Here is a 25306-nt window from a genome sequence, read left to right as displayed (position 1 = left end):
ACTCGCACTCATCGAGACCTACCTGTATTAGAACAATTCAACTGATCCGGATAAACGGAGTTTTAAGAGGGTCGTCCGGTGTGTCGGTTCGACTGAACTTCCGCATAGTTCCCACACCCGATGTTCTTCACCTTCATATACAGGGGGTTCGCGCTAAACAATGACAGGTGCTTTATTGCGTAACTATTCATGACAGGAAAATTTGTTTATATGAAAATGGCACTGTACAATGGGGCCTAAGTTTTTGCGTGAATGAAAATTTATTTACATTATTAGTTTCAAAGATCTTATGGTCAAGTTTCGTTTTTTAAATGGAAGTATATATTTTTTTTCAGATCATGTAATAATGCTTTTCAAGACGAATTTATTAAGCTTTAATGTATACACCCGATTTTAATTAATTTTCAAGATATACGTTTACAAATTTCCCGATTTTCAGTGGATACGTCACGGTGTGAGTAGCAAGTCGCAGAAGCGACTGTATTGTTGCGGTTTCTTATTCTTTGGGTTTGCCGTTCCTAGCGTAGACCCACGCTGTGGCACTTACCGCAACAATAGGGCCGCCTTTACGACTTCCCGCTCAAACCGATTTTCTACTGAAAATCGGGAAATTTGTAAACGTCTATCTTGAAAACTAATTAAAATCGGGTGTATACATTAAAGCTTAATAAATTCGTCTTGAAAAGCATTATTACATGATCTGAAAAAATATATATACTTCCATTTAAAAAACGAAACTTGACCATCAGATCTTTGAAACTAATAATGTAAATAAATTTTCGTTCACGCAAAAACTTAGGCCCCATTGTACCGTGCCATTTTCATATAAACAAATTTTCCTGTCATGAATAGTTACGCAATAAAACACCTGTAACACTTTAGCGCGGACATCCTGTATGTATATTTTCAGACATCCTCCTGAGTAACATTCAATAGGTTTAAGTCGGCGATTATTGTTTATTAAAAAATTATTAACAAAGAAAGATCGATATACGCGCCGCAATTTTCCCGGAAATCTGAACATTTCTATGGATATAACGTTTCTGTCCATGATTTGTTTCCTGCACCCCCATCCCAAAAATACCGTAACTTAACCTAACTTTCAATCCGGTTTTCTATTTCATAATTGAAATGATTGAAAGTTAGGTTAGGTTAGGGTATTTTTGGGGTGGGGGTGCACGAAAACTGTCTTCACGAAACAAATCATCGAAACAAACATTATACCCATAGAAATATTTTTGGGAAAATTGCGGCGCATATATCAATCTTTCTTTGTTAATAACTTTTGAATAAACAATAATCGCCGACTTAAACCTATTGAATGTTACTCAGGAGGGTGTCCTTCATAACATATCAAGGTCAAGAAAATCGGGTGTGGGAGCTATTCGGAAGTTTCTTGGTAGGATATGTGCTTTTGTAGTTTCAAAAAATTACAATGTTGAAATCGTGAAAAAAAATAGTGAAGGGGAATTTTTCAACTTTCTTGTGTGAGCCTATAATGACAATTTCAAATATGTCTTTCATAGATTCAAATAAGTTATGTGTATGCTGAAAATTTCATCGAGATCGATCAATGGTCTTAGAAATTACAAGTAATGCAAATTTCCGAAAATCGCGACTTTTCATCAAACCTAAGAACGTGACTAGTTCTGTTTTTAATAAATTGATTTGTATAGCTTCTCGAGAAACCTGAAGTGTTTCCGTCCAATTTTAAATAACGTATTCGGTTTGAAACGGTGTACGTATACTTTTTATACGTAGTGTATATATTACTAATTGTGAGTCATTTATTTCATTTCACGCTGTTCGGTGAAGAAAACCAATCCGGAAACAAATGCGGATTGAAACGAATATGTGTGACGCTGGCAAAAAACTGCTCGAGCTGTGTCCTTGAATGTTACCGTTTAACACAGAAAAGGACAAACAGCGCAAAAGAAAGAGGTCCGATAATTAAAGGGACCGAGGAAAACAACAGGAGGACAATTTTAATGCCAGAATTACTATATTCCTGAACGGAACTAGGCACGTTCTTAGGTCATACGTCGCGATTTTCGGAAATTTTAATTTTTTCATTGACCGATATGGATAAAATTTTAAAGTTTCATTATAGGCTCACAAAAAAGTTGAAAAATTCCCCTATAAGGGTGCAGTTCTGAAAAGCACAACCCTCCGATTGCGGTGAAATTTGAACCAAAGTTTATCCTTTATTATAAAAGAAAGTTCCTAAAAAGATTTTTGGCGACAAGGCCTCGTTTGCCTTCTACATCTCCTCAAAGTTTGTACAGTTTCTACTGCATATCTCGGAAAATATTCATTTCAGATAAAAAAGTTCTCAAGCGTCTTGTCTGTTTAGCGCGCATTGACGACTACCGTTTGGGTCCGAGTTTCGTCGAGCTAAATAGCACGGGAAGGGGTCAACAGCTTCATTTTTTGTTTCCAACTTTTTTCTGTGAAATCAATATTTTCCGAGATTTTACGAGGCCTCGTCGCCAAAAAACCTTTTAAGGAATTATAAGAATAAACGCTGGTTAAAATTTCACCGCAATCGGAGGGTTGCGTCTTTCGGAACTTTATCCAAGAACCAAGCACACCGGACGACCCCGTAACACCGACGCCGGCTAAACGAAAAGTTCTGTGTCGGTCCCCAGGGACCGACGCCGCGCTCGACGTGTTAAAGCACCTACCAACAAAAAATTCGAGGGGAGCCGACATATGAAACAGAGGATCTTCGGATTTGTAATCACATGCCTAACCACGGAGCGAAACCGTTTGTATGTATTAGTGCATTATGCTTTAGAATGTAAAAAATAACTAACCTTCATTGCCAATACCACCTAAACAATTACCCGTTTGCAACCAAAACAAGGTACAGACCTGTTCAAGTGGGTGACTGTCATAAGATGGCATTTTATTAACTAATGAACGTAACACTAGGAGTTGCAGGTGGTCCACCTGTAAAAAGAGATAATCACAGAAATAAGATTACAATCCGAATGGTAATAGTTTAACATGAAACAAAGATATTGTTATATACTTATCCGTTTTTTTTTTCACAAAAATAGTCCGTCGATGTAAATATGAGATGAAGCCTGAAATGGAAAATGTTGGATATACGCGGCAGAAGTACACGCGGCGGAAATACACGCGGAGAACCTACACGCGGCGGAAATACACGTGGAAAAACTATACGCGACGAAAAAAATACATTTGTAATTGTATACAATTTCAAAACTGACCCGCCAATACTACAAAAAAACCTGCGACATCCTACTCTAAATCATCATTATGTAAACTTAATTGTTGAAAATTAATACTACCACTACGCCGTTTATACAAATTGGAACCTACCATCAATTGTACATGCCCGTCGTCAATAAGCATTGTACGACTGCATTCCTTTCTAGCTTTCAGCGCTGTGCGCACTACACATATCGAATTTAGCAACTCGCTGCCTACCTTATTTCGCTTTTTATTTTTGACGTCAGGCAGGAGGGAAAAAATTCTTTCTGATTCCGCATTAGAATGCGGAAGACATCTAACTACGTTTATCAACGAGGTAATCTGTGGAACGATACCCTTTTTCGCTATATCGATCCACATCTCGTCGAAAGAAGATTGAAACCATTGCTTTCTATCCTCGCGACTTGATGCGAAATATAAAGAATTCCATTCCCTTTCTAAACCTGCAATCTCGAACTGGCCTAACCTACGCGCGACCGCAATAACATTAACTAAACTTTTCTTTCTATCGCTACTCCCGAAAACGTTCGCATATGTAAAAACAGTTACATCCCGTAAAAACACATCGTCGTGAGGAAGACGATTGCGAATTTCATTACTTACGGTAACGTAGAATCGTAAGCAATTTTCGCGGAAGTTAATGATGTCGGTTTCTACTACACCGTTCTGCAATGCCTCTTCCAAGTGCAGTTCACACTCACTTCCAAGTTCCACTTCATTTAGTGGAAGTTGGTTAGATTGGCAGGAGAAATCCATCTGCCTAACTAAATCTAAATGTTTCATGAGAGCAGGTTTCAAAAACCTGCACAAGAAAAATTGAAGCAGCCTCGCTGATGCAGGCTGCAATTCCGCGATCATAGTTTCTCTACCCTGGAAAGAGGCATTATAAATATTTAAAACGTTTAAGGTGTATTCGAGAAAATAAAAATACCCTTTCATAAGAGGGTTCTTGAATAATACTAAATAATTTTCCGCGACATTCGATTTTTCTGAAAATACCTGTTCGGTGAAGAATCTAATCAAATCGTCCCAAATTTCTAAAAATCGCAGAACGCACTGGTGCATCGCCAACCAGCGCGTGTCCGACAGTTTCAGAACTTTCAGCGGACAGTTCTGATAGCTTTCCTGAAACTGCCGGAAAATTGCAGCTCGCTTAGGGCTGCTATTTATAAAAGAAATCACACCCCGAAGCAATTTGAAACATTCCTCTGGAAGTGTAGCGCAAGCAGCACTCGTAGCCAACGCTACCGAATGACATACGCACGGGAGTGTAATTACATTACTGTTTTTTTCCAGTAATTTTGTTTTAAAAGAAGAATTCCTCCCCGTCATTACAGAAGCATTATCGCAACTAAGGGCCGCGATATTTTGCAGCGGAATTTGCATTTTTAGCATCTGATTTTCGAAAGATTTGAAAATCTTTTCCGCTGAACAATCGCTGGCGTCCAGATGAATTAGTTGCAATAATTCTGTACGCACAACAAAACTTCGTGGCTCCACATACCTCACCGCTAAGGTAAGCCATTTATCATTACTTGAGTCGGACGTTTCGTCCTCATGTATAGAAAATTTCGCGTTACGAACAGTCTCTACAATGCGTTCGGTTTCCCGAACGCATAAAACATTATTTATAATGTGGGTACATTTTGTACGACCTACTCTCATTCTTTCTAACACCCCTGCCTCTTTTCCTATATCTTGCATAAGAGCAAGAAAATCTGACGCGATAGACAATGCGACATTGTGTTCCGCGAAGAATGCGGCGTACCTAATTTCCGCGATTTTCACTTTGTCCTCAAGGGACGACGAAGAAATCTCACTATCCTTCACTATCTCTGACGCAGAATTTCCTACACTGAAATCTGTCCTATCCACGCTACTGGAAATATTACTATTATGGAGCATTTGCTCCATATTAGTTACATGCACCTGTCTCGATGAATGCTTTCTTATTTCTGAAAGGCCGCACTCGAAGATTCTGTTGCAAGCCTTACAGAAAAATTTAGATTCATCTGAAGCAACTGGTTCCAACCATACCTTGAAAGAATCATCACTGTCTAACCAGTGATGCTGAAATCTCTTCTTACATTTTTTGGCGGGTCTGCAATCCATTGTTGATACAATTACACCTGTTTTATATTCACTATTCAATAGATATATATATATTAAACGATTTTACGGAACACAAACGCACAACACAACCCGAAAACTCGCAATTAACGGACGGAAATTGATTTCTCTCTTGGAGGCAAAATGGCAGATTGCTGGTATCTTTGCTCGCTTTCGCTCGCTTTCTAAGACATTTCCCGCGAATTGGAGTTGTTTCGCGACTATTGTTTTTCTCCCACCCGTCATGTTAAGCCGATCACGTTGGCAACGATGATCGCGCAATCTCTATTGGTATACACCCCCCCGCGCAGAATTCTTAACGGTCGCTGATCTCTCCGAGATTTGTTTGGGACTTTGCAGATATGCAGAATGCTGGAAAATGTACGACAGATATATTTTTTAGTTGTTTCAAATCCGTATAGATATATATGTATATGTGTGTATTCGTTTCAGAGAATAATTAAAAGTATAAAGATATAATTTAACGTGTTTCTGATATAAAGGTTTGTACATTGACGTGTCGAATACGAGCCGATGGTGCATTAGATCGTATTTTCAACTGTTCTCTGTATTCGTAAAGGCGACGAAAACACATACAAACGAATTGGCTCCAACTCGCCTCGGCGATGTAGAAAATGAGATACATTCGTTTGCAAAAGATGCCGCGAGTAAAAAAAAGTTACCGTTGATATGCAATAGTTCAGTAACTTTCGACTGATCTTTATGAGGTGCCGCATTTCGCGGCATCTTTTTGAAGCGCGGTACCCCGCCGCTGCTGGATGTGAGGCAGCTATCTCACTTCCTCCTGTTGTATCTGTTCTCTCACTTCGTTGAGGTTTCAATTTTTTTGGTTTCAAAACCGGCATTGCTGTAAATTTTAAAATTGTTTGGTTTTAGTTTTCACGTTTAATAATTTTCCAATTTACTATAGTTTTCTGAAGTCTGAACATAAATATGTTATGCAAAGAACATACATATATGTATACACAGTACGTTTAGGCAACTAAACGACAAGTGTCGAATATGTTCCAGTATTCTATATACATATCTGCAAAGTTCCATTAAAGCCTAAGATTGCTGCTCAGTTATCGGTAAAATTCAGCTAGGGGTGCACGTTGATAAATAGAAGTTTGGCGATCATTTTCCTGTGTGCGAAACCTTCGTAATCGCGAGAGAGGGAAAAAGAATATATTTATATAAATTAAAGAACTGTTTTTGTGTCTTTCTTCATTAAATAAAACATGTGCTACATGTGTATTTTGTCACGAGTTTTTATATTTTTCAACGTTCTAATGCGTCAAAAGCAATTAATTGCTTTGTAATTCGCGCGTCGTGCGGCGGATTCGCCTATAATGCGCATTTTGTGTAAATGGCAACGTAGGCCCGCCGTCGACGACTATATAAGACCGCGACGGGAATTTCTCGATCTCTTCTGTTTCGATCGACTGACGGAAGCAACATCGGCGAAGGAACGCGACGCGACGTCGACACGCAGATTATAAGGGAAGATTGAACATTCATCGTCAGCAAAGAAGATAAGTAAACCACATTTTATTATTCCATTATTATCTCGGCATTACTATTATGTAAAATGTATGACTGTGTTCTTTTTTATTTATACTGTAATATAAACTGACGAATCTTCACGTTTCGCCAAAAGTATTCTCATTTATATCACACCGAATCGTAACAGTAATATTATTACCTATAATTTTGAATAAAACGGTTCACTGTTGATATTTATGGAACATAACTCAGTTTATATTACAAGGTTAAGAAGGAAGTCGAAAGAAACATTTTCTAATTTGAATATTGTGATTTTAAGGAAACAACATATTGAAAAGGAAAGGATCCAACTCGGTTTTGGAACAAGCAAACAACGTGTCCTCCTCTCCATCGGAAAAGCAACCGCTGGTGCAACGAACTTCCGCAACGGAAATTGCGCAACTATGAGTAACGTACCAATCATTTTCATTTACATTATAAATACTATAGTGTTCCGATAATGTCACAAATTTGTCACACGTTGAATGCCACGGGGGTCACCGGTGACCGGCGCGCTCAGACTGATAAAAATTTCTATAATTTAAAGAAATGACGATACTTATAATTTTTTATTATTATCATCGTTGATGTAGTGGTGTGAGGAAATGAATGCAGTATAAAACATCTGAAAATAGTTTTATTTATACATGAAATAGATTTTTTTATAATATACTTTTTTTAAACCATCACAGTCTTCACAATATTGTCACGACTTTTTTGCTACAGTTTTTTGCAATTATTGTTCCTAGCTTCTTTGAATTTCTTTGGTAACAAATTTTACAAAATCGTCGCACTGTTCGAGCTTTTCCCGGCATTTCTTTTAATTCATGACGTGGTTTTCTCTGCAAGCTTTCACGCGGAGAAATGGAAACTTCAACTTCATCGTCACGACATTTTGTTAAATAGATTGCAACTTTCATTCTGAAATCGGGAATTTGAATATTTTTGCGTGTGACGTGTTTGAATAATACCATGGCATTTACCATACATGTATTCAATAACAGTTCTATTGCTAATTTTCTATACCACTTTAAAGTTTTACGTACTGCTGAACTATAAGCTATCATTTGGTCTGATAAATGGACTGATGATTTTCCTAGATTATAGTCTACAATCATTTTCGGTTTTTCACATGAATAAAATTTCTTATATACAGTAGCCATTTCTGCCGAATGTTTCGTTGAAAGCATCAATACGTCTCTCTTGTCTTTCCATTTTAAAATTGTTATGCCCGATTTATTTTCGCGAGCAATGAATTTTTTGGATACTACTTCTACTGAATTTCCACGTCGATTTTTCCGTAGGGTACCCACTAAATGTGTATTCTTTCCGATTAATTGTTCTGCCAGATCAACACTCGTGTACCAGTTGTCTGTGCAAACAGTATGTCCTTTACCCAATATATTTTTGCAAAGAGTCATTACAATCTTTGACGATACGGCTCCTGCTGTTTTATCTCTGTTTTTTTCTTTTCCACTGTATCTTTGAAACGAATAAGTGTATCCTGCACCACAGCATAATTTGAAAATTGTAATTCCATATCGATGCCGTTTTTGTTTCAAATATTGTCGAAATATTATGCGGCCTCGGAAGGGCACCAATGATTCGTCTACGCATAATATTTCATCTGGATTGTAGTATTCTTTGAAACTTCTGTTTAATATGTCGATAATGTGAGTAATTTTGGATAATCTATTACTAGGATTGTTTTCTTCATTTTGTATCCAACGGTTAATCCCGTTTAGTAATGAAGAAGTAAACACAGTCGCGGTACGATGATGGTAATATAATAGACTATATTGAAAAACATATATAACAACACACGGACAAAGTCGTCTAAATCAACAACATTCCATGGGACGGTTAGATTATCCGCGACGATACGTAGCGAAACCATTGTCGGATGGACGTTATAAACAAAGCGCTCGAGATCGCTTTTGTCGGCGCTTTGTGCGACCTTCTTCGTCGAACGATGTTTCGTCGTCGCACAGTACAGTCTAATGATGGAGTATATTTCAATTTTTTTACATAAAATAACATTAATACTTTTGTTGTTACTTCAGTTCTATTCTCATTTTTTATCATCGTTCGTTGAAACTATTTTTGAATGTGTTATTCCAATTTATTAAAGTGTTTGCTTATTACTTTGTAATGACTACTCTTTCATTTCTTCAAAGTGAATTTACACTAGGAGTTTCATGTAGTAAAAGTGAAAAAAAAATAATTCTGGGATGAAACTTGTCCCCCTATTGTTTTTCTCGGTCCCTTTAATTCTCGGATCTCTTTCTTTTTCGCTGTTTATCCTTTTCTACGTTCAGCGGTAAGATTCGAGGACTCGGCTCGAGCAGCTTTTGCCACCGTCACACATATTCCTTCCAATATACATTTGTTTCCGGATCGGTTTTTTTCAATGAACAGCATGAAATGAAATAAATGACTAACAACTAAAGAGTCGCGGGGATTAGGGAGAATGTTTGTAGGTCGCATGAAGATGTAGTGGAATTGTTAATAATGTTTCATGTGCCCAGGAAACCGAGTGTATTATTAACAACATTCAACATACTAAATGTTCACCGAAAAAGATTTTCAAATCTTTCGAAAATCAGATGCTAAAAATGCAAATTCCGCTGCAAAATATCGCGGTCCTTAGTTGCGATAATGCTTCTGTAATGGCGGGGCAACGAGTACTGCTTGCGCGACACTTCTAAAGGAATGTTTGGATTTGCTCCGGGGTGTGATTTCTTTTATAAATTTGAGGAAAATTATGAGAACGATTTGTACATTTCTCTTCCGAGATATTCTTCTGCTTGCAAATCTGGAAGTATGTATTTAGTCCGATTTCTTAGCGACCAAATTTCAGTCGCGTTTCCCACCATACTTCAATCTTCGTCGAAGATGAACACAGTAACTTACTGAAAGACGTTCGCTATTGTTGTTTTTTTCCCCGACAGTTCTTTTTCATCGAGATGTGGATTGATATAGCGAAAAAGGATATACTTCCAGAGCTCGCCTTAGTGTTAAATGCCGTTCGATGTCTTCCGTATTCTAATGCCAAATTCGGAAGTAATTTCCAGCAGTTAACTTTATATAGTGACAATTTAGAGTAGGATGTCGTATAGGTTTTTTCCTTGTATTGCCGGGTTAATTTTGAAATTGTATGCAATGCCAATTAAGAATGAAAAACCAAATAAGGTAGAAAGGAATTTATTTAATTCGATATGTGTAGTGCACACAGCGCATCTTTGTATTCAGAAATATTTTTCTGTTCACAAATCTGGAAGTATTTAGTCCGATTTCTTAGCGACCAAATTTCACTCGCGTTTCCCACCATACTTCAATCTTCGTCGAAGATTAACACTATTTTTTAGTGTGCCTTTTCTGTTCATGAGGTCAGGAAAATGACCAAGGGTGTTACAGAAGATGAAAATAGGCTCCACAAAATGTACACAGATCATCAACAATGTTTTATGCGTTCGGGAAACCGCTGATTAACCAGTGCGTTAAGCGATTTTTGGAAATTTGGGACGATTTCAGTACATTCTTCACAGAACAGGTATTTTCCTGTGTATAACCCTATTTTTCAAGGGTACTTTTATTTTCTCGAATATACGTCAAACATTTGAAATGTCTATAATGCCTCTTTCCAAGAGAGAGAAACCACGATTCCGAAATTGCAGCCTGCATCAGCGAGGCTGCTTCAATTTTTCTTGTGCATGTTTTTGAAACCTGCTGTAATGAAATATTTAGATTTAGTTAGGCAGATGGATTTCTCCTGCCAATCTAACCAAGTTCCACTAAATGAAGTGGAAGTGGGAACTGAGTGTGAGCTGCAATTGGAAGAGGCATTGCAGAACGGTGTAACAGAAAGTGACATTATTAACTTCCGCGAAAATTGCTTACAACGATGTATTTTTACGGGATGTAACTGCTTTTACATATATGAACGTTTTCGGGAGTAGCGATATTTTTCTGCTCACAAATCTGGAAGTATTTAGTCCGATTTCTTAGCGACCAAATTTCAGTCGCGTTTCCCACCATACTTCAATCTTCGTCGAAGATTAACACTATTTTTTAGTGTGCCTTTTCTGTTCATGAGGTCAGGAAAATGACCAAGGGTGTTACAGAAAATGAAAATAGGCTCCACAAAATGTACACAGATCATCAACAATGTTTTATGCGTTCGGGAAACCGCTGATTATCCAGTGCGTTAAGCGATTTTTGGAAATTTGGGACGATTTCAGTACATTCTTCACAGAACAGGTATTTTCCTGTGTATAACCCTATTTTTCAAGGGTACTTTTATTTTCTCGAATATACGTCAAACATTTGAAATGTCTATAATGCCTCTTTCCAAGAGAGAGAAACCACGATTCCGAAATTGCAGCCTGCATCAGCGAGGCTGCTTCAATTTTTCTTGTGCATGTTTTTGAAACCTGCTGTAATGAAATATTTAGATTTAGTTAGGCAGATGGATTTCTCCTGCCAATCTAACCAAGTTCCACTAAATGAAGTGGAAGTGGGAACTGAGTGTGAGCTGCAATTGGAAGAGGCATTGCAGAACGGTGTAACAGAAAGTGACATTATTAACTTCCGCGAAAATTGCTTACAACGATGTATTTTTACGGGATGTAACTGCTTTTACATATATGAACGTTTTCGGGAGTAGCGATATTTTTCTGCTCACAAATCTGGAAGTATTTAGTCCGATTTCTTAGCGACCAAATTTCAGTCGTGTTTCCCACTATACTTCAATCTTCGTCGAAGATGAACATAGTAAGTTACTGAAAGACGATCGCTATTGTTGTTTTTCTCCCCGACAATTCTTTTTCGTCGAGATGTGGATTGATATAGCGAAAAAGGCTATACTTCCAGAGCTCGCCTTACTGTTCAATGCCGTTCGATGTCTTCCGCATTCTAATGCCAAATTCGGAAGTAATTTCCAGCAGTTAACTTTATATACTGACAATTTAGAGTAGGATGTCGTATAGGTTTTTTTCGTAGTATTGCCGGGTCAATTTTGAAATTGTTTACAATTACATTTAAAAATGAAAAAGCAAATAAGGGAGGAAGGAATTTCAATTCCACGTGTGTAGTGCGCATAGCGCATCTATGTACTGAGAGATATTATGCTGTTCACAAATCTGGAAGTATTTAGTCCGATTACTTAGCGACCAAATTTCAGTCACGTTTCCCACCATACTTCAATGTTCGTCGAAGATTAACACATTTTTTTAATGTGCCTTTTCTGTTCATGAAGTCGAAACGTCGGACTCAACTAATGATATAAAAACCTAAATGATTATTGAAAGATAGCGGAAACTGCCATTTTTCATACAAATGATTATCAATTTCTGCGCGGGGGATGTATCCCAATAGAGGTTGCGTGATCATCGTTGCTAACGTGATCGGCTTCACATAACAGGTGGGAGAAATACAATGGTCGTTAAAGAACTCCAATTCGCGGGAAATGTCTTAGAAAGCGAGCAAAGATACCACAAATCTGCCATTTTGCCTCCAACAGAGAAATCCATTTCCGTCCGTTCTTGACGAGTTTTCGTGTTGTATAGTGCGCTTGTGTGGCGTAAAATCGTTTAATATATATATCTATTGAATAGTGAATATAAAACAGGTGTAATTGTATCAACAATGGATTGCAGACCCACCAAAAAAAGTAAGAAGAAATTTCAGCATCACTGGTTGGACAGTGATGATTCTTTCAAGGTATGGTTGGAACCACTACCTTCAGATGAATCCAAATTTTTCTGTAAGGCTTGCAACAAAATCTTCGATTGCGGCCTTTCAGAAATAAGAAAGCATTCATCGAGACAGGTGCATGTAATTAATATGGAGTTAAATGCTCCATACAAATAATATTGGGTCAAGATTGCTGAAATGAAATATACGGTTTCTTGTTCTAAAGCAAGTATCACTTTATTACGAAATATTTTTCTGTTCACAAATCTGGAAATATTTGGTCCGATTTCTTAGCGACCAAATTTCAGTCGCGTTTCCCACCATACTTCAATCTTCGTCGAAGATTAACACATTTTCTTAGTGTGCCTTTTCTGTTCTTGGGGTCGAAACGTCGGACTCGGCTAATGACATATGAATCTACATGATTATTAAAAGAACGGAAATGTGAGGAAATGAAGTAAAGTAAGGTTTCTCCGTTATCATTTCAGGACAAAGTCAAGATCGCGTCCGATTTTCTTGCTCTTCTACAAGGTATAGGAAAACAGCCGGGAAACCGGCGATTAACCAGTGCGTTCAGCGATTTTTAGAAATTTGGGACAATTGATCAGATTTTTGACAGAGCAGGCATTTTTCGAAAAATCGAATTTCGTTGAAAATCTCTTCGGAGATTCTCTTGTAGATATGTTATGTAGTATATACATAGATCAACTGTAACAGTTTCGACAAGAAATTGGTACGGAGAAGTAAGGAAACGAAGATGCATTGTAACAACACGAAAAAGTAATGTTTAATAGAAAATACAACCGACTTCGAAATGCACTAAAAAGTATGAAATAATTTCTACTTCATTTATACAAATACCCAACAGCTATTAATAAAACCTATTTACTGATTAAATAGTATACTAAATATATTTCTACCTTTTCGGAGGCGGCGCAAAATTAAAAACTTTCTCCTAATAGGAAGATCCTAGTTCAGGCATCGGCAACCTATCAAATCGTTACTGGCAGCATCGTATATTGGGGTATTTTTAATTTTTAATTTTTGTTATAACAATAGTTATTAACAATAACAAATTGCATAAATTTTTGCAAGTGAGATATCGCGAAAATAGGTTTCATCGCAATCGGTACATGCCTTGCAGAGTATACATATGTATACAGTAGAAACAGTACAGAATCGGCGACTGCATGCTGACTCATCCACCGGTAGAGACATGTAGGCGAATTCAATGTAGTAGTAACAATAGTTTCTCACGAATATCTCGGAAACTAAAGCTTTCCGTTAATTATGCATAATGAAAAAGTTGGTCAGAATCATGCCCCCGACAACATATTAAAAGGTCATTGAAATCGTCCAATCTTAAGATTCAAAACTTTCTGCATTTTGCAATAACAATGAAAAAATGAAAACTTTTTTTGAAATGGGACCAATCGGAAAACATACCCTACAAGATGCCAAAGGTTTCGTTCCGATTGGTCCATTCATCTCGGAGTAATCTCTGAACACACACAGAAAAAAATACATACTGATCGAATTGAGTAACCTCCTCCTTCTCGAAGTTGATTAAAAAAAATAAGTTTGTAGCAGTATATATATATATTTTTAACATGTATCATTAAGATTTAAATTATATTTTTTTCTCTTATGCATACGGCGGAAGAAGACCGTGATACATCGTCCGTGCGTGGATCAGCTGCTTGAGTTCGGGCAAGACGAAATTTCAATCAAGAAGGGAGGAAACGAAGATGCATTGTAACAACACGAAAAAAAGATAAGTTTATAGCAATACGTATATTTTTAACATGTATTATTACATTCCAGGTTTAAATTGTATTTTTTTTCTCTTATGCATAGGACGGAAGAAGACCATGATACATCGTCCGTGCGTGGATCAGCTGCTTGAGTTCGGGCAACACGAAATTTCAACCAAGAAGGGAGGAAAGGAAGATGCATTGTAACAACACGAAAAAAAGATAAGTTTATAGCAATACGTATATTTTTAACATGTATTATTACATTCCAGATTTAAATTGTATTTTTTTTCTCTTATGCATAGGACGGAAGAAGACCGTGATACATTGTCCGTGCGTGGATCAGCTGCTTCAGTTCGGGCAACACGAAATTTCAACCAAGAAGGGAGGAAAGGAAGATGCATTGTAACAACCCAAAAAAAAGATAAGTTTATAGCAATATATATATTTTTAACATGTATCATTAAGATTTAAATTGTATTTTTTTCTCTTATGCATAGGACGGAAGAAGACCTTCATACATCGTCCGTGCCGTGGGTCAGCTGCAACGGATGTCAAAAACCACAAGTTATATATATACTAAATATTAATTGTAAATAGAATCTTTAAATAACAAAAAATAAATGAAAGATACAAACCTGAAAAGATTATAGATTTATTTATAAACTAACCCTAACCTAACCAATTTTCCTCGTATGTATTCGGATTTACGTATTGCAATAGTTAGAATAACAGTAATATCTAATTCAAGACATCACTTCTGTATCACGTACTTTTATCATATGTACGTACATACATATGTATATATATAACACTTAAATATTAATTACAGAAATATCAAAGAAAGATGCAGTTCAACTCCTTTTTTTAACTGCTTCCCAAGTTAATGTATTTCATAGTATTAATGTATTAAAAATGTATTTTTATGTATTTCAAAAACGTTAATGCATTAAGAATCAGAACTGAAACCGTAAAATCAGGATTCGAACTGATTCTCCTGATTTCTTAATTCAGCCATATTGCCATGGACGAAATTATATTATTTTGTCGATTCGTCGATGCTACTGCCACGTGCTTTAGCGGCTTGAGCATCGAGCCGATAACGTAGAAATGACGAGAGCAGCCGAACTCTGCCAAACCCGCAGAGCTCACACGGACACGTGGGACAACGCGCTTGTGTTAGATGAAACAACTGCGGTAGGGGAATCACTGGGACGTCGTGGGACGTCGTGGAGAGGGTAAAAATTTGTCCCACGTCCCACGGTTCTGGCATCACTGGTGGCACCGCGTATTCTCCAATTCGACCGACCGGCACTTTCCCCCACCACCGCTACACGCGCTCCGATTCGTTCGCGACTCTACATCCTCTCCCGCCTAACTTCGAATCTACTTGTTTACCTATCTTCCTTGCCTACTTACCTACCAGAACGACACTCTTTAATGTTCTTTGAAGACGTTGCGTGCCGCCACTGACCACTGTCCTTTTGTATAATTTTATTTTAATTAATTAACTACGACATGAAATAAAATTATTAACAGACAATGCAGTTGATTAAAAAAGTTTGTAGAAGTGCATGAAACAACTTTGTAGCAATCAAATATAAAGTTTATTTCTAACAGTAGATAAAAATGTATAAAAATAGTTTTGAAATTCAAGGTATAAAAAGTACTGTTTTATACATTGTCACGGTAAATACACATACAATGATTAAATAAATGTTATTTGTGTTCTTGTTTGATTCACTTGCCACACGTTCAATGCCTCGTATTCTTCGATGCAATCATTAACTTGATCGGGTTTAAATCCTTTACTGGTACATCGTTCCAATATCTCCGATACTTTAATAGTTTTCTTATCGCCTGCTAGATCTCTGATAAGATAGAAGATACGATTCATTGGATTTTGCTGTACGTTGGATTGTAACGTTTCAGAATAATTAATAGAATGTTTAGACATTTCTATCAATCTATTCGCCTCGATGATGTCGTCTTTTTCAACTACGTCTGCTAATCTTAGACGAGCTAATGCAGTTGATAAACGCAGTAATGCCAATAAATTACGCGCAGAGGTGAAGGTTTTGTCCTCACTATTACGAGCTGCTCTCCTCATTTCTACATAGGATTCTAAAAATAACAGTTGTGTAACATGTACTAATAACATTATACAACAAAATAGACTCTATGTCTAAAAAATTATGATAAAATCCCTTACCAACTAAATACGTTGTTAAGTCTTCTGGAATAACTGGCTGTTTTGTTTTGCACAGAGTAATATATTTCCTAATTAAATTCATATCCAACACATTCGATTCTGTGGGGGGTTGTATACAATGCTGATGAACATAAGTTATATGTTGAGCCAATCTAAAAAGAGTATCCTACATTAGTTGTTATAATCTATGCAAACGTTAATACATATTTGTGTAAATACTAACTTCAAATCATTATTACGATCCGCTCGATCTTGAATTAACCATAATAAGTCAAATCGCGATAATAAAGCAGCAGGTAATTGAATATTTTGTTCGATCGTCCTTTTTGGATTATATCTACCGTACGCAGGATTTGCAGCAGCTAAGATTGAAACTCTTGCATTTAACCGAGTTGTAATGCCTGCTTTGGCAATTGATATAGTCTGCTGTTCCATCACTTCGTGAATAGCTGTTCGATCTGCATCTGCCATTTTATCGAATTCGTCGATGCAGCACACACCTTGATCAGCGAGTACTAAAGCTCCTCCTTCGAGCATCATCTGCCCAGTTAAAGGATCTTTCATAATTGAAGCAGTTAACCCTACACCAGAAGATCCTCTACCAGTTGTATACTGAGAACGAGGAGCCAATCTTGTTATGAATGAAAGTAACTGCGATTTGGCAACTCCTGGATCACCCATCAAGCAAATGTTGATGTTACCTATAAATAATATGTACGAAAAAGTAATGTGCATGTTATATTGTAATCATAGATAAATAGAAGGCATACCTCTGATCTTAATATCATCTTTTTGTTTATCTGTTCCACCAACTAGAAGTAATAACAAAGCTTTTTTAACGTCTTCAAGTCCATATATTTCTGGAGCAATAGATTGAGCTAATTTGCTATAAAAATCATCTTCCATTAATATGGATAATTCTTCGGTAGTCAATAAAGCGCTACTATCATCAACTGTGTCAGAATTAGTAAGGCACGTAATCCTCTGAACCAGAAAAAATATTTATATTTAACTAACACGAATATTAAAATTAATTAATTATAGTATTATTAAAAAACATCAGTTTCGTACATGTGCATCTATATACGTTTCGTTCAAAAGAGCTGCGCCCGCTCGAGTAGAGAAGCCAGATTTGATGATAGGTAAAAAAATGCCTGTAACAAGTATGTGGTCTCCAGGTAAGCACTTTCTTGTTACTTCACCTCTACAATATACTGACAGTGTTCTTGGAATGTGGCCTACAGGAACTTGATCACTCTGAAATAGCGAAGGTAATTGTTACTAATAAATAGAACCAACTAATATTCTGTACACTTACATGTTCTTGTATTTTTAATTCTTGAAATTTTATAAATTTTGATCCTCTTGTTTGCATCTCTAATACTCCACCAGATTTATTTATACGGCAGTCATCACTAGGACATGTTTTTAATGGCATGTATTTAAGAGAGTGTACCTGAAAATAATAATCTTAATAAACTCATATTCCACATTAAAAATAAAAACATTAATATCTTACTGGTTGAAATGTTTCTGCACCACATTGGTCACAGGTGTATGTAGCAACAATGAGTAGTGGCATTACATCACTACATCTTGTTACTATGCCCCGTACTGTAACTAATTTTCCTATTTTATCTGCTTTTATATCTCTCACTGAATAGTCTTTTGCTGCATCAAAATTTTTGAAATATACTTCACTGAAATACATATTCAATTATTTAACATTACAAATGCAGATTTAAACTTATAGAACAATAATATACAAATCAATGTGAAAATAACATACAAACGTCTCATAAGTTCTGGAGCATATTTATTTCTGGGATCATGTTGCTCACCAAGGTGAATATTACGGCTTTCCATTAATAATCTATGCTCAATATATACATCTAAAGCATCTTTCGGGGGTACAGGTCTCTCTTTAAATTCAGGTAGCATCTCTTGAATAAGCTGTGTAATGTGATTTTATTTGTATCATTCTTTATTTCGAAGTTTATATTAAAAATCAGGTGTAAATATCTGCAATTATATATACAGAATAAATATAAACTTACCTCTAAAAGTAAATTGACATATCTTCGTGTATTACTTGCAATAGATATTGCTAATTCGTCATCAAATTCATGAACATCATCTAATTCTATTGTGATATCAACTTGTTCACGATGAGCAATATTAGTGAGTTGCTTTCTATATTTAAATACCTTTTCACCAGAACTGTCATCCATTACCATAAACTCCGTTAAGAACGTTTTCAATTGTTCTAATTTAATGCATATAAAATAAATTAGTCTATATAATAGGTACGGTACATTTGTGTAAAAATTTCAATGGTTAAATTACACTTGGGCTACAAACACTTACCTCTGGCTTTTGTATAATCTCTCAATACCTTGGACGGCATTTTTTATAAATTTATTTTTAAAACTGGGTTTAAATTTAATTTAGATCTCTTCTTTGTCTAAATAAATCAATCTCTTGTAATATGATAACGAACGCAATTATACTTCTCAGAGTATTCTTCCCGCTAAAATTGAGCAGAATGTTTACAGCGCTGTAGTACAGCGAAAGAGTAGGTATAATAAAAGGGGACACTATGGCATAAAAACTACTTGTAGAGAAAGACGGTTTCACTCATCCTTATAAGAATTTCCCTTTGCAATATTTATTAAAATTATTTATTCGATTATGTTTCGGATAACGAGAAATTTTCATAAAATATTTTAAACATTAGATAGATGATAGCTTCTATATTAAAATTTGCAAAGGGAGTGTCGTCTCTTGTTATATCTACTCTTTGGTACAACCGAATGTTAAGTTAGGTCTGATTGAAAAAGTTTGAAGGAAATAGAAGGTTAGGGCTAAATTGATGTCACATGTCCATGTCAAGTTTCTACAGTATTTTAAACTAACAAAATGGGAAAAGCGAAGAAGGTAAAGCCTTCTAAAGGTGAAACAAAACTTCCGAAAGTTGGATTGGCAGATCAAATAGAAGAAGATAAAACAGTAAAATCAAAGAACAGAAATAAGATCAGAATTCGCAATGATGCAGATGAAGAGGTTAAATTTGTATTTTATAATTCTGAATAATTACTCTTAAAATTATTTTCCATTACTGCTTACTTACTATGTTTTTTATTATTATGCAGTTCGTGGAGCCTTCTCTTACAAAAAGGATTTTATCACAAGCCAGACAGCAACAGATAGAAATTGAAGAAGAAAGTGGAATAAGACCAACATCAAAATCTACAAGAAAACCATTAGTAAAACTTGGAACTGAGCTTAGTGATACAGAAGAACAGTCAAGCGAAGATGAACTGGATGATTCACACTATTATGAGGATATTCAAATAAATGAAGAAGATGAGCGAGCTATAGAAATGTTCATGTCTAAAGATCCTACACCAATGAAAACATTAGCTGACATAATACTGGAAAAATTAACAGAGAAGAAAACAGAAATTGAAACTCAGTTTTCAGATGTAGGTTCTATGCAGATGCAAGATTTAGATCCAAGAGTTAAAGCAATGTATGAAGGAGTCAGAGATGTTTTGTCAAAATATCGAAGTGGAAAATTACCCAAAGCATTTAAGATTGTGCCCAGCTTAAAAAATTGGGAACAAATATTATATATTACAGATCCAACAAAATGGTCAGCTGCAGCAATGTACCAAGCTACTCGTATATTTGCTTCTAATCTTAAAGAAAAGATGGCACAAAGATTTTATAATTTAGTATTATTACCTCGAATTAGGGATGACATAGCAGAATATAAAAGACTGAATTTTCATTTGTATCAAGCATTGCGTAAAGCATTATTCAAACCTGCTGGTTTTATGAAAGGAATTTTACTTCCACTTTTAGAGTCTGGAACATGTACATTAAGAGAGGCTGTCATCATTGGATCTGTAATTGCAAAAAATTCGATACCAATTTTACACTCTTCAGCAGCAATGTTGAAAATTGCAGAAATGGATTACACTGGAGCAAATAGTATCTTTCTTAGAATATTTTTTGATAAAAAGTATGCTCTACCATATAGAGTTATAGATGCTGTTGTATTTCATTTTATTAGGTAAAAGTTATATTTCATTTAAATTACATAATATTTTTCGTAAAGATTCTAATCTAATAATAATATTTACTTATAGATTTGAAAGGGACCCTAGAGAACTGCCAGTTTTATGGCATCAATCATTATTAGTTTTCGTACAACGTTACAAAGGTGATATTAGTTCTGAACAAAGAGAAGCTTTGCTGGGACTATTAAGAAAGCAATCTCATCATTCAATTACACCTGAAGTACGAAGAGAATTACAACATGCTAAATGCAGAGATGTAGAACTTACAGAACCTAAACCAGAACCAATGGTTTGTTAAATGTTCATGTTATATCAACATGTATAAATTTGTACTGTAATTATTCAGAACATTTAGTAAATTATTAACTTCCTTCATAGTATAAGATCTTTTATATATTCTAAAAACACTGTTAATATTTTACAAATAAAATGTGACTTGTAAATATATGAATTTATATTAATATAGAAACTTGATTTTTATACATATAATTTAATATATAATTAAAAAGTACAAGGAACAAAGTGAATGTTCATTTAAATTCTTCTGCGTAAACGTTTATACGCAAGTGGTGGGGCGGCACAGGTCTATATGTATGGGATCTCCTCCCATACATTGTCAATTTCCTTAGGATTGCGTTCAGGAAAAGGTGAGAGCCTGAAGAAGGAAAAGTTTGCGGGAGGATTTTTTATGTTGTTGCTTCCTTAGTTTTCTGCTAAATGGCGCCACCTGTGCCGTTTTCGGCGGGGGAAGGTTTTTTACAATTTTTTAAATTGTAGCATGCATAGTACCTTGTATATAGTCAAATAATTATAATATTGTATAGAATACAATTGTGAATTGTTAAGAAATATTTAAAATAACTAGTTTACAAAAATTATCAGAGCCGTAAATTCAACATATATTTAAAATGGCGTAACAATATCGGATTGGACAAGGAAGAGAAGACTTCTGCGCATGCCTACTGCGCATATCTGTTGCGCATGCCTACTGCGCATGTTTAAGTAAAAAGGTAGCGGCCTTTGCGCGTCGCCTTAGTATTCCTTTGACATTTAGGGTGGGAGGAATTTTCGATCCTCAAAAAACAATAATAGAAGAAAATATGTCATTGTACGATTATATGATGAATTAATTATATAATTATAATTAATGTCGACCCAAAAACTGGCTATATTTCAAGTACATGTTTCAAAATGTGCTTTTTGGACTTGTACCTACTGTTCAACTCACTGATTCGTTTTTATAATAAAGTAATTTTGCACAAAATGTCATAATTGCTATTCATTTATCAGATTAACCCTTTTCTTATATCGTCAGTTCAAAGAGAATATCAAATACTTCCCTTTACCTTTGATTTCATATGCATAAATGACAAAATCTCAAAGAGCTTAATTTACAAAATTAAGTTCATCGTTTTAACAGATTATCAACTATATTTTCACCATTTTTATGCAGCAGTCTGTTTAAATAATTAAATAAATCAATTTTCTGTAATTATGTCTATTGCACAATTATACTACTCTCCAAACGGAATATTTAATGATATTATACCATCTGCTTCGAGAACGACATCGATGATTTGTACAAAGAATTGTGAAGCCAGTCTTTCAGAAGGAATCATCGTAAAAATATCAGAATGGATAGTGCTCAATATAAGTATTTACGAAATTGTAAATATTACTTGTGTATTATTGGCCTCTGGCCCTATCAAACTTTCTTGCAAAAGTTTCTTGTTAGAATTATTTATATTCCAATTATTGCTACTCAAGTGATTCTTCAGGTACTGCAACTTTGTGAAACGTATATATATTTACACTTCCATAAACATTCTCTAATAGTTTGTATTTAATTTTTCATTTCTGCTATTAAAATGAATAGTTATATTTTATGTAAGTTAATACTTTAATGGCGTAACTAAGACTTTTTTGTGAGATGGAACAGATCCTCGTAATTCTAGATTTTTTGGAGTCTTGGAGCTTCAAAATTTAAGAATTTGGTGGATTTCAGAATATGAGGATTTGAAGATTTTAGGATTTGAAATTTTTACGCCAATGAAAATTATTAATTTCTCAGAATACCGTAAACAAAGTTCTCAAATATAAATTTCCATCAATAATTTTGTTAAGTATAAAAAAAATATGAAATTGAACAGTCATTGAGGTTTTGAAACTATCAAGATTAAAAAAGAAAGAAATTATTTCTTAATGCTTCTTTGCAAAAGATTTTTTGTAATATTGGTCTGTTGAGTTTTTAGGGCGGCGGTTTGGTGGCTGCCTCTGTCGCCAGTGATACGGAGTCCTTTCTAGAAGGTTTTGCACCTTTTATAATTAGTTTGATGTGTCTTGCTAAGTATATCAATTTTATATACAATTACGATCAGGTACATTAACGTTTTTATCGGCGTACATATCATTGTTTATATTAAATCAAACCAAACGTTCTGTACAGATGAAACGTTTATTGGATATAATGCAAGAAGATTGGAAAATTTATAAAAAATTTGACAAAGAATACGATATTATTCGTCAACAATATGCAGAGGGAAATAGAATTGTTACCAATTTTGGAGGTGAGATTATTTCATGGAAATATTGCATTTAGTAAATAGAATATTCATTTACCTAAAATATTTAATTAGGCATAATAATTTGATAAGAATTGCCATATTTTCCACCTTGTCAATAGTAGTAGTAATAAAAAGGTTTGTAATTGAGATACTTGGAACTAAAGGGATGTAAGTGACATGTTTGGAAATACTGTAATTAAAGAAAAAAAATTATGCCATTTGTACCCCTTTGATTCTAAGAACCATAATTATACGATTTACAGTCTTGACGTACTATGATGTCAACCGCTCTCAGTTCTTATTTTGAAAAAGACGTATTACTACGTCAACCATTCTCACCTTTTATTCTTGAAAAGACGTACTACTACATTATCCGACGGCAAAGTGTTAATATTTTCTAAACTTATCCCAAGTCCTTTTACTTTTCTACATTTAAGTATATTAAAAAAATAAAGCAAAGAATAAGTTGAGATTAATAACCATAGGGCTATTATTCGGTATGATAACACCATTCGCGGGGATGTCGTGTATCCTGAACGCAGCTGACGCTTTAGGACTTTACAACCTTAACGGAGAACGACCGCTAACTTTTCGTATCGAACATTTCGTGGATGTGGACAAATATTATTATATACTTCTGGTGCACTCGTACATTGGTACAATTGCATACGCCGCAATAGTAGTGGCCGTCGACTCGGTAATAATCATCTTTGTGATACACGAGTGCGGACTTTGTGAAATTCTTAGGTAATTTTTCATATTGCAATAAATATATAAATAAATAAATTGGTTAATCCCCTTATGAATCATTGACACGACGGGATTCAAATATTTTTTTATGTTTATAATCATATATAAAAGAGGGCCCCAAAATGATTTTTCCATGGGACCAATAATTCTTTGAGCCGGCCCTGTATTAATATAATTATTATTATAGATATAAACTGGAAAATTGTGTAGAAACTGACAGTATGGACATAGACCTGCATCCAGACAAACAGGAAGACATGTGGTACCAAAATGCAAAGAGCTGTGTGAAGTTACACAAACATATAATCGAGTTAGTATCAACTATTTCAGATCCTTCTCTATTTATATTGTATTATTCCATTAACAATCTTTCCAAATTAACAAAGATTCGCTGACATCATTGAAAACGCCAACACAATGTCTTACTTCTTCCAATTAGGATTCAACATGATTTGTGTAAGCTTCACTCAATTTCAGGTCAGTTTCAATTTTTTCAAATTCATCAATGATTCGTTGTTATTTATTATAAATTTTTATATTTTCTTATAATCAGGCGATTGTACATTTAAGTGCTCCTAACAAGGCACTCCAGTATGTCTCACTTACTATTAGTTTGCTATGCGATCTTTTGTTCGTCAGTTGGCCAGGACAACGATTAATAGATTATACTGAACGAATTTTTGAACATACGTAAGAATTTTTATTTTTATTTAGAATTTTTATTTATTTATTTCATTTCATTTCTTAACACATCTAACGGATAGATAAGTAATTAATAAAATATTTGCTAACGAATTTCTGTTAAGAATTGCAATTTTCAGAACAAATAATAAATGGTATCAGTCATCCATTAACACTAGGACACTTTTAAGGATTATGCTACTGAAAAGTATAACAACTCCTAAATTAACAGCTTGTAAACTTTACACTTTGAATATGGAGAACTTCAGTACGGTAAGATTTATAATCATTAATAAAATATTATTCTTGTATTACAAACATTAGATTACAGGAAGAGAATTATCACTAAATTATTTAATTTTTTGTATACTATTTTAAACATTAGATATGATATCAATATATAATTATGTTATATAATTATAAACAAAAATTATTCATTTCTTAAATATTTTTTTAAGGTACTACGTAGGTCGTTCTCTTATAGTACGGTTTTATGTTCATTTCAATAATTACTGAACAATTAACAAGGGTTAATTTGAAGGTTTCTTGACAAATCGTCAGAACCAAGTAAATACTTGTTAATATGAACAACACAAATTGTAAGTCCGTTTATGTGTGTAAACAGATGAAATAAAAACGGAGTAATTGTTGTCTTGTTAGAATTGTTCTTAA

At 34.9% G+C, this 25306-nt stretch overlaps 3 protein-coding genes across 3 annotated transcripts; 2 read left to right on the top strand and 1 right to left on the bottom strand.

Annotated features, from left to right (window-relative positions):
* Positions 1-15918: 15918 nt before the first annotated feature.
* On the bottom strand, positions 15919-19130 carry Mcm7 (minichromosome maintenance 7). Its single transcript, XM_034331176.2, has 10 exons — positions 18922-19130; positions 18612-18820; positions 18344-18507; positions 18074-18254; positions 17873-18010; positions 17626-17811; positions 17325-17538; positions 16778-17255; positions 16555-16706; positions 15919-16466 (listed from the first exon to the last, which is right to left on the bottom strand). The coding sequence occupies exons 1-10, from the start codon at positions 18959-18961 to the stop codon at positions 16051-16053; spliced, it is 2178 nt and encodes a 725-aa protein (XP_034187067.1). The 5' UTR covers positions 18962-19130; the 3' UTR covers positions 15919-16050.
* Positions 19131-19374: 244 nt separating this feature from the next.
* On the top strand, positions 19375-21068 carry bys (Bystin). Its single transcript, XM_034331185.2, has 3 exons — positions 19375-19617; positions 19707-20632; positions 20709-21068. The coding sequence occupies exons 1-3, from the start codon at positions 19474-19476 to the stop codon at positions 20935-20937; spliced, it is 1299 nt and encodes a 432-aa protein (XP_034187076.2). The 5' UTR covers positions 19375-19473; the 3' UTR covers positions 20938-21068.
* A 1205-nt stretch (positions 21069-22273) lies between these two features.
* On the top strand, positions 22274-24958 carry LOC117607417 (uncharacterized). The gene is made up of 8 exons (XM_034331087.2): positions 22274-22417; positions 22892-23017; positions 23086-23206; positions 23689-23950; positions 24141-24263; positions 24340-24430; positions 24507-24643; positions 24775-24958. Exons 1-8 carry the CDS (start codon positions 22274-22276, stop codon positions 24956-24958), a joined length of 1188 nt encoding a protein of 395 aa, XP_034186978.1.
* The last annotated feature ends 348 nt before the right edge of the window (positions 24959-25306 follow it).

This window comes from Osmia lignaria, chromosome 14 (assembly GCF_051020975.1).
Source record: "Osmia lignaria lignaria isolate PbOS001 chromosome 14, iyOsmLign1, whole genome shotgun sequence".
NCBI lineage: Eukaryota > Metazoa > Arthropoda > Insecta > Hymenoptera > Megachilidae > Osmia > Osmia lignaria.
Note: the sequence above shows the minus strand (reverse complement) of the source record. Positions and strands in the feature narration are given on the sequence as shown.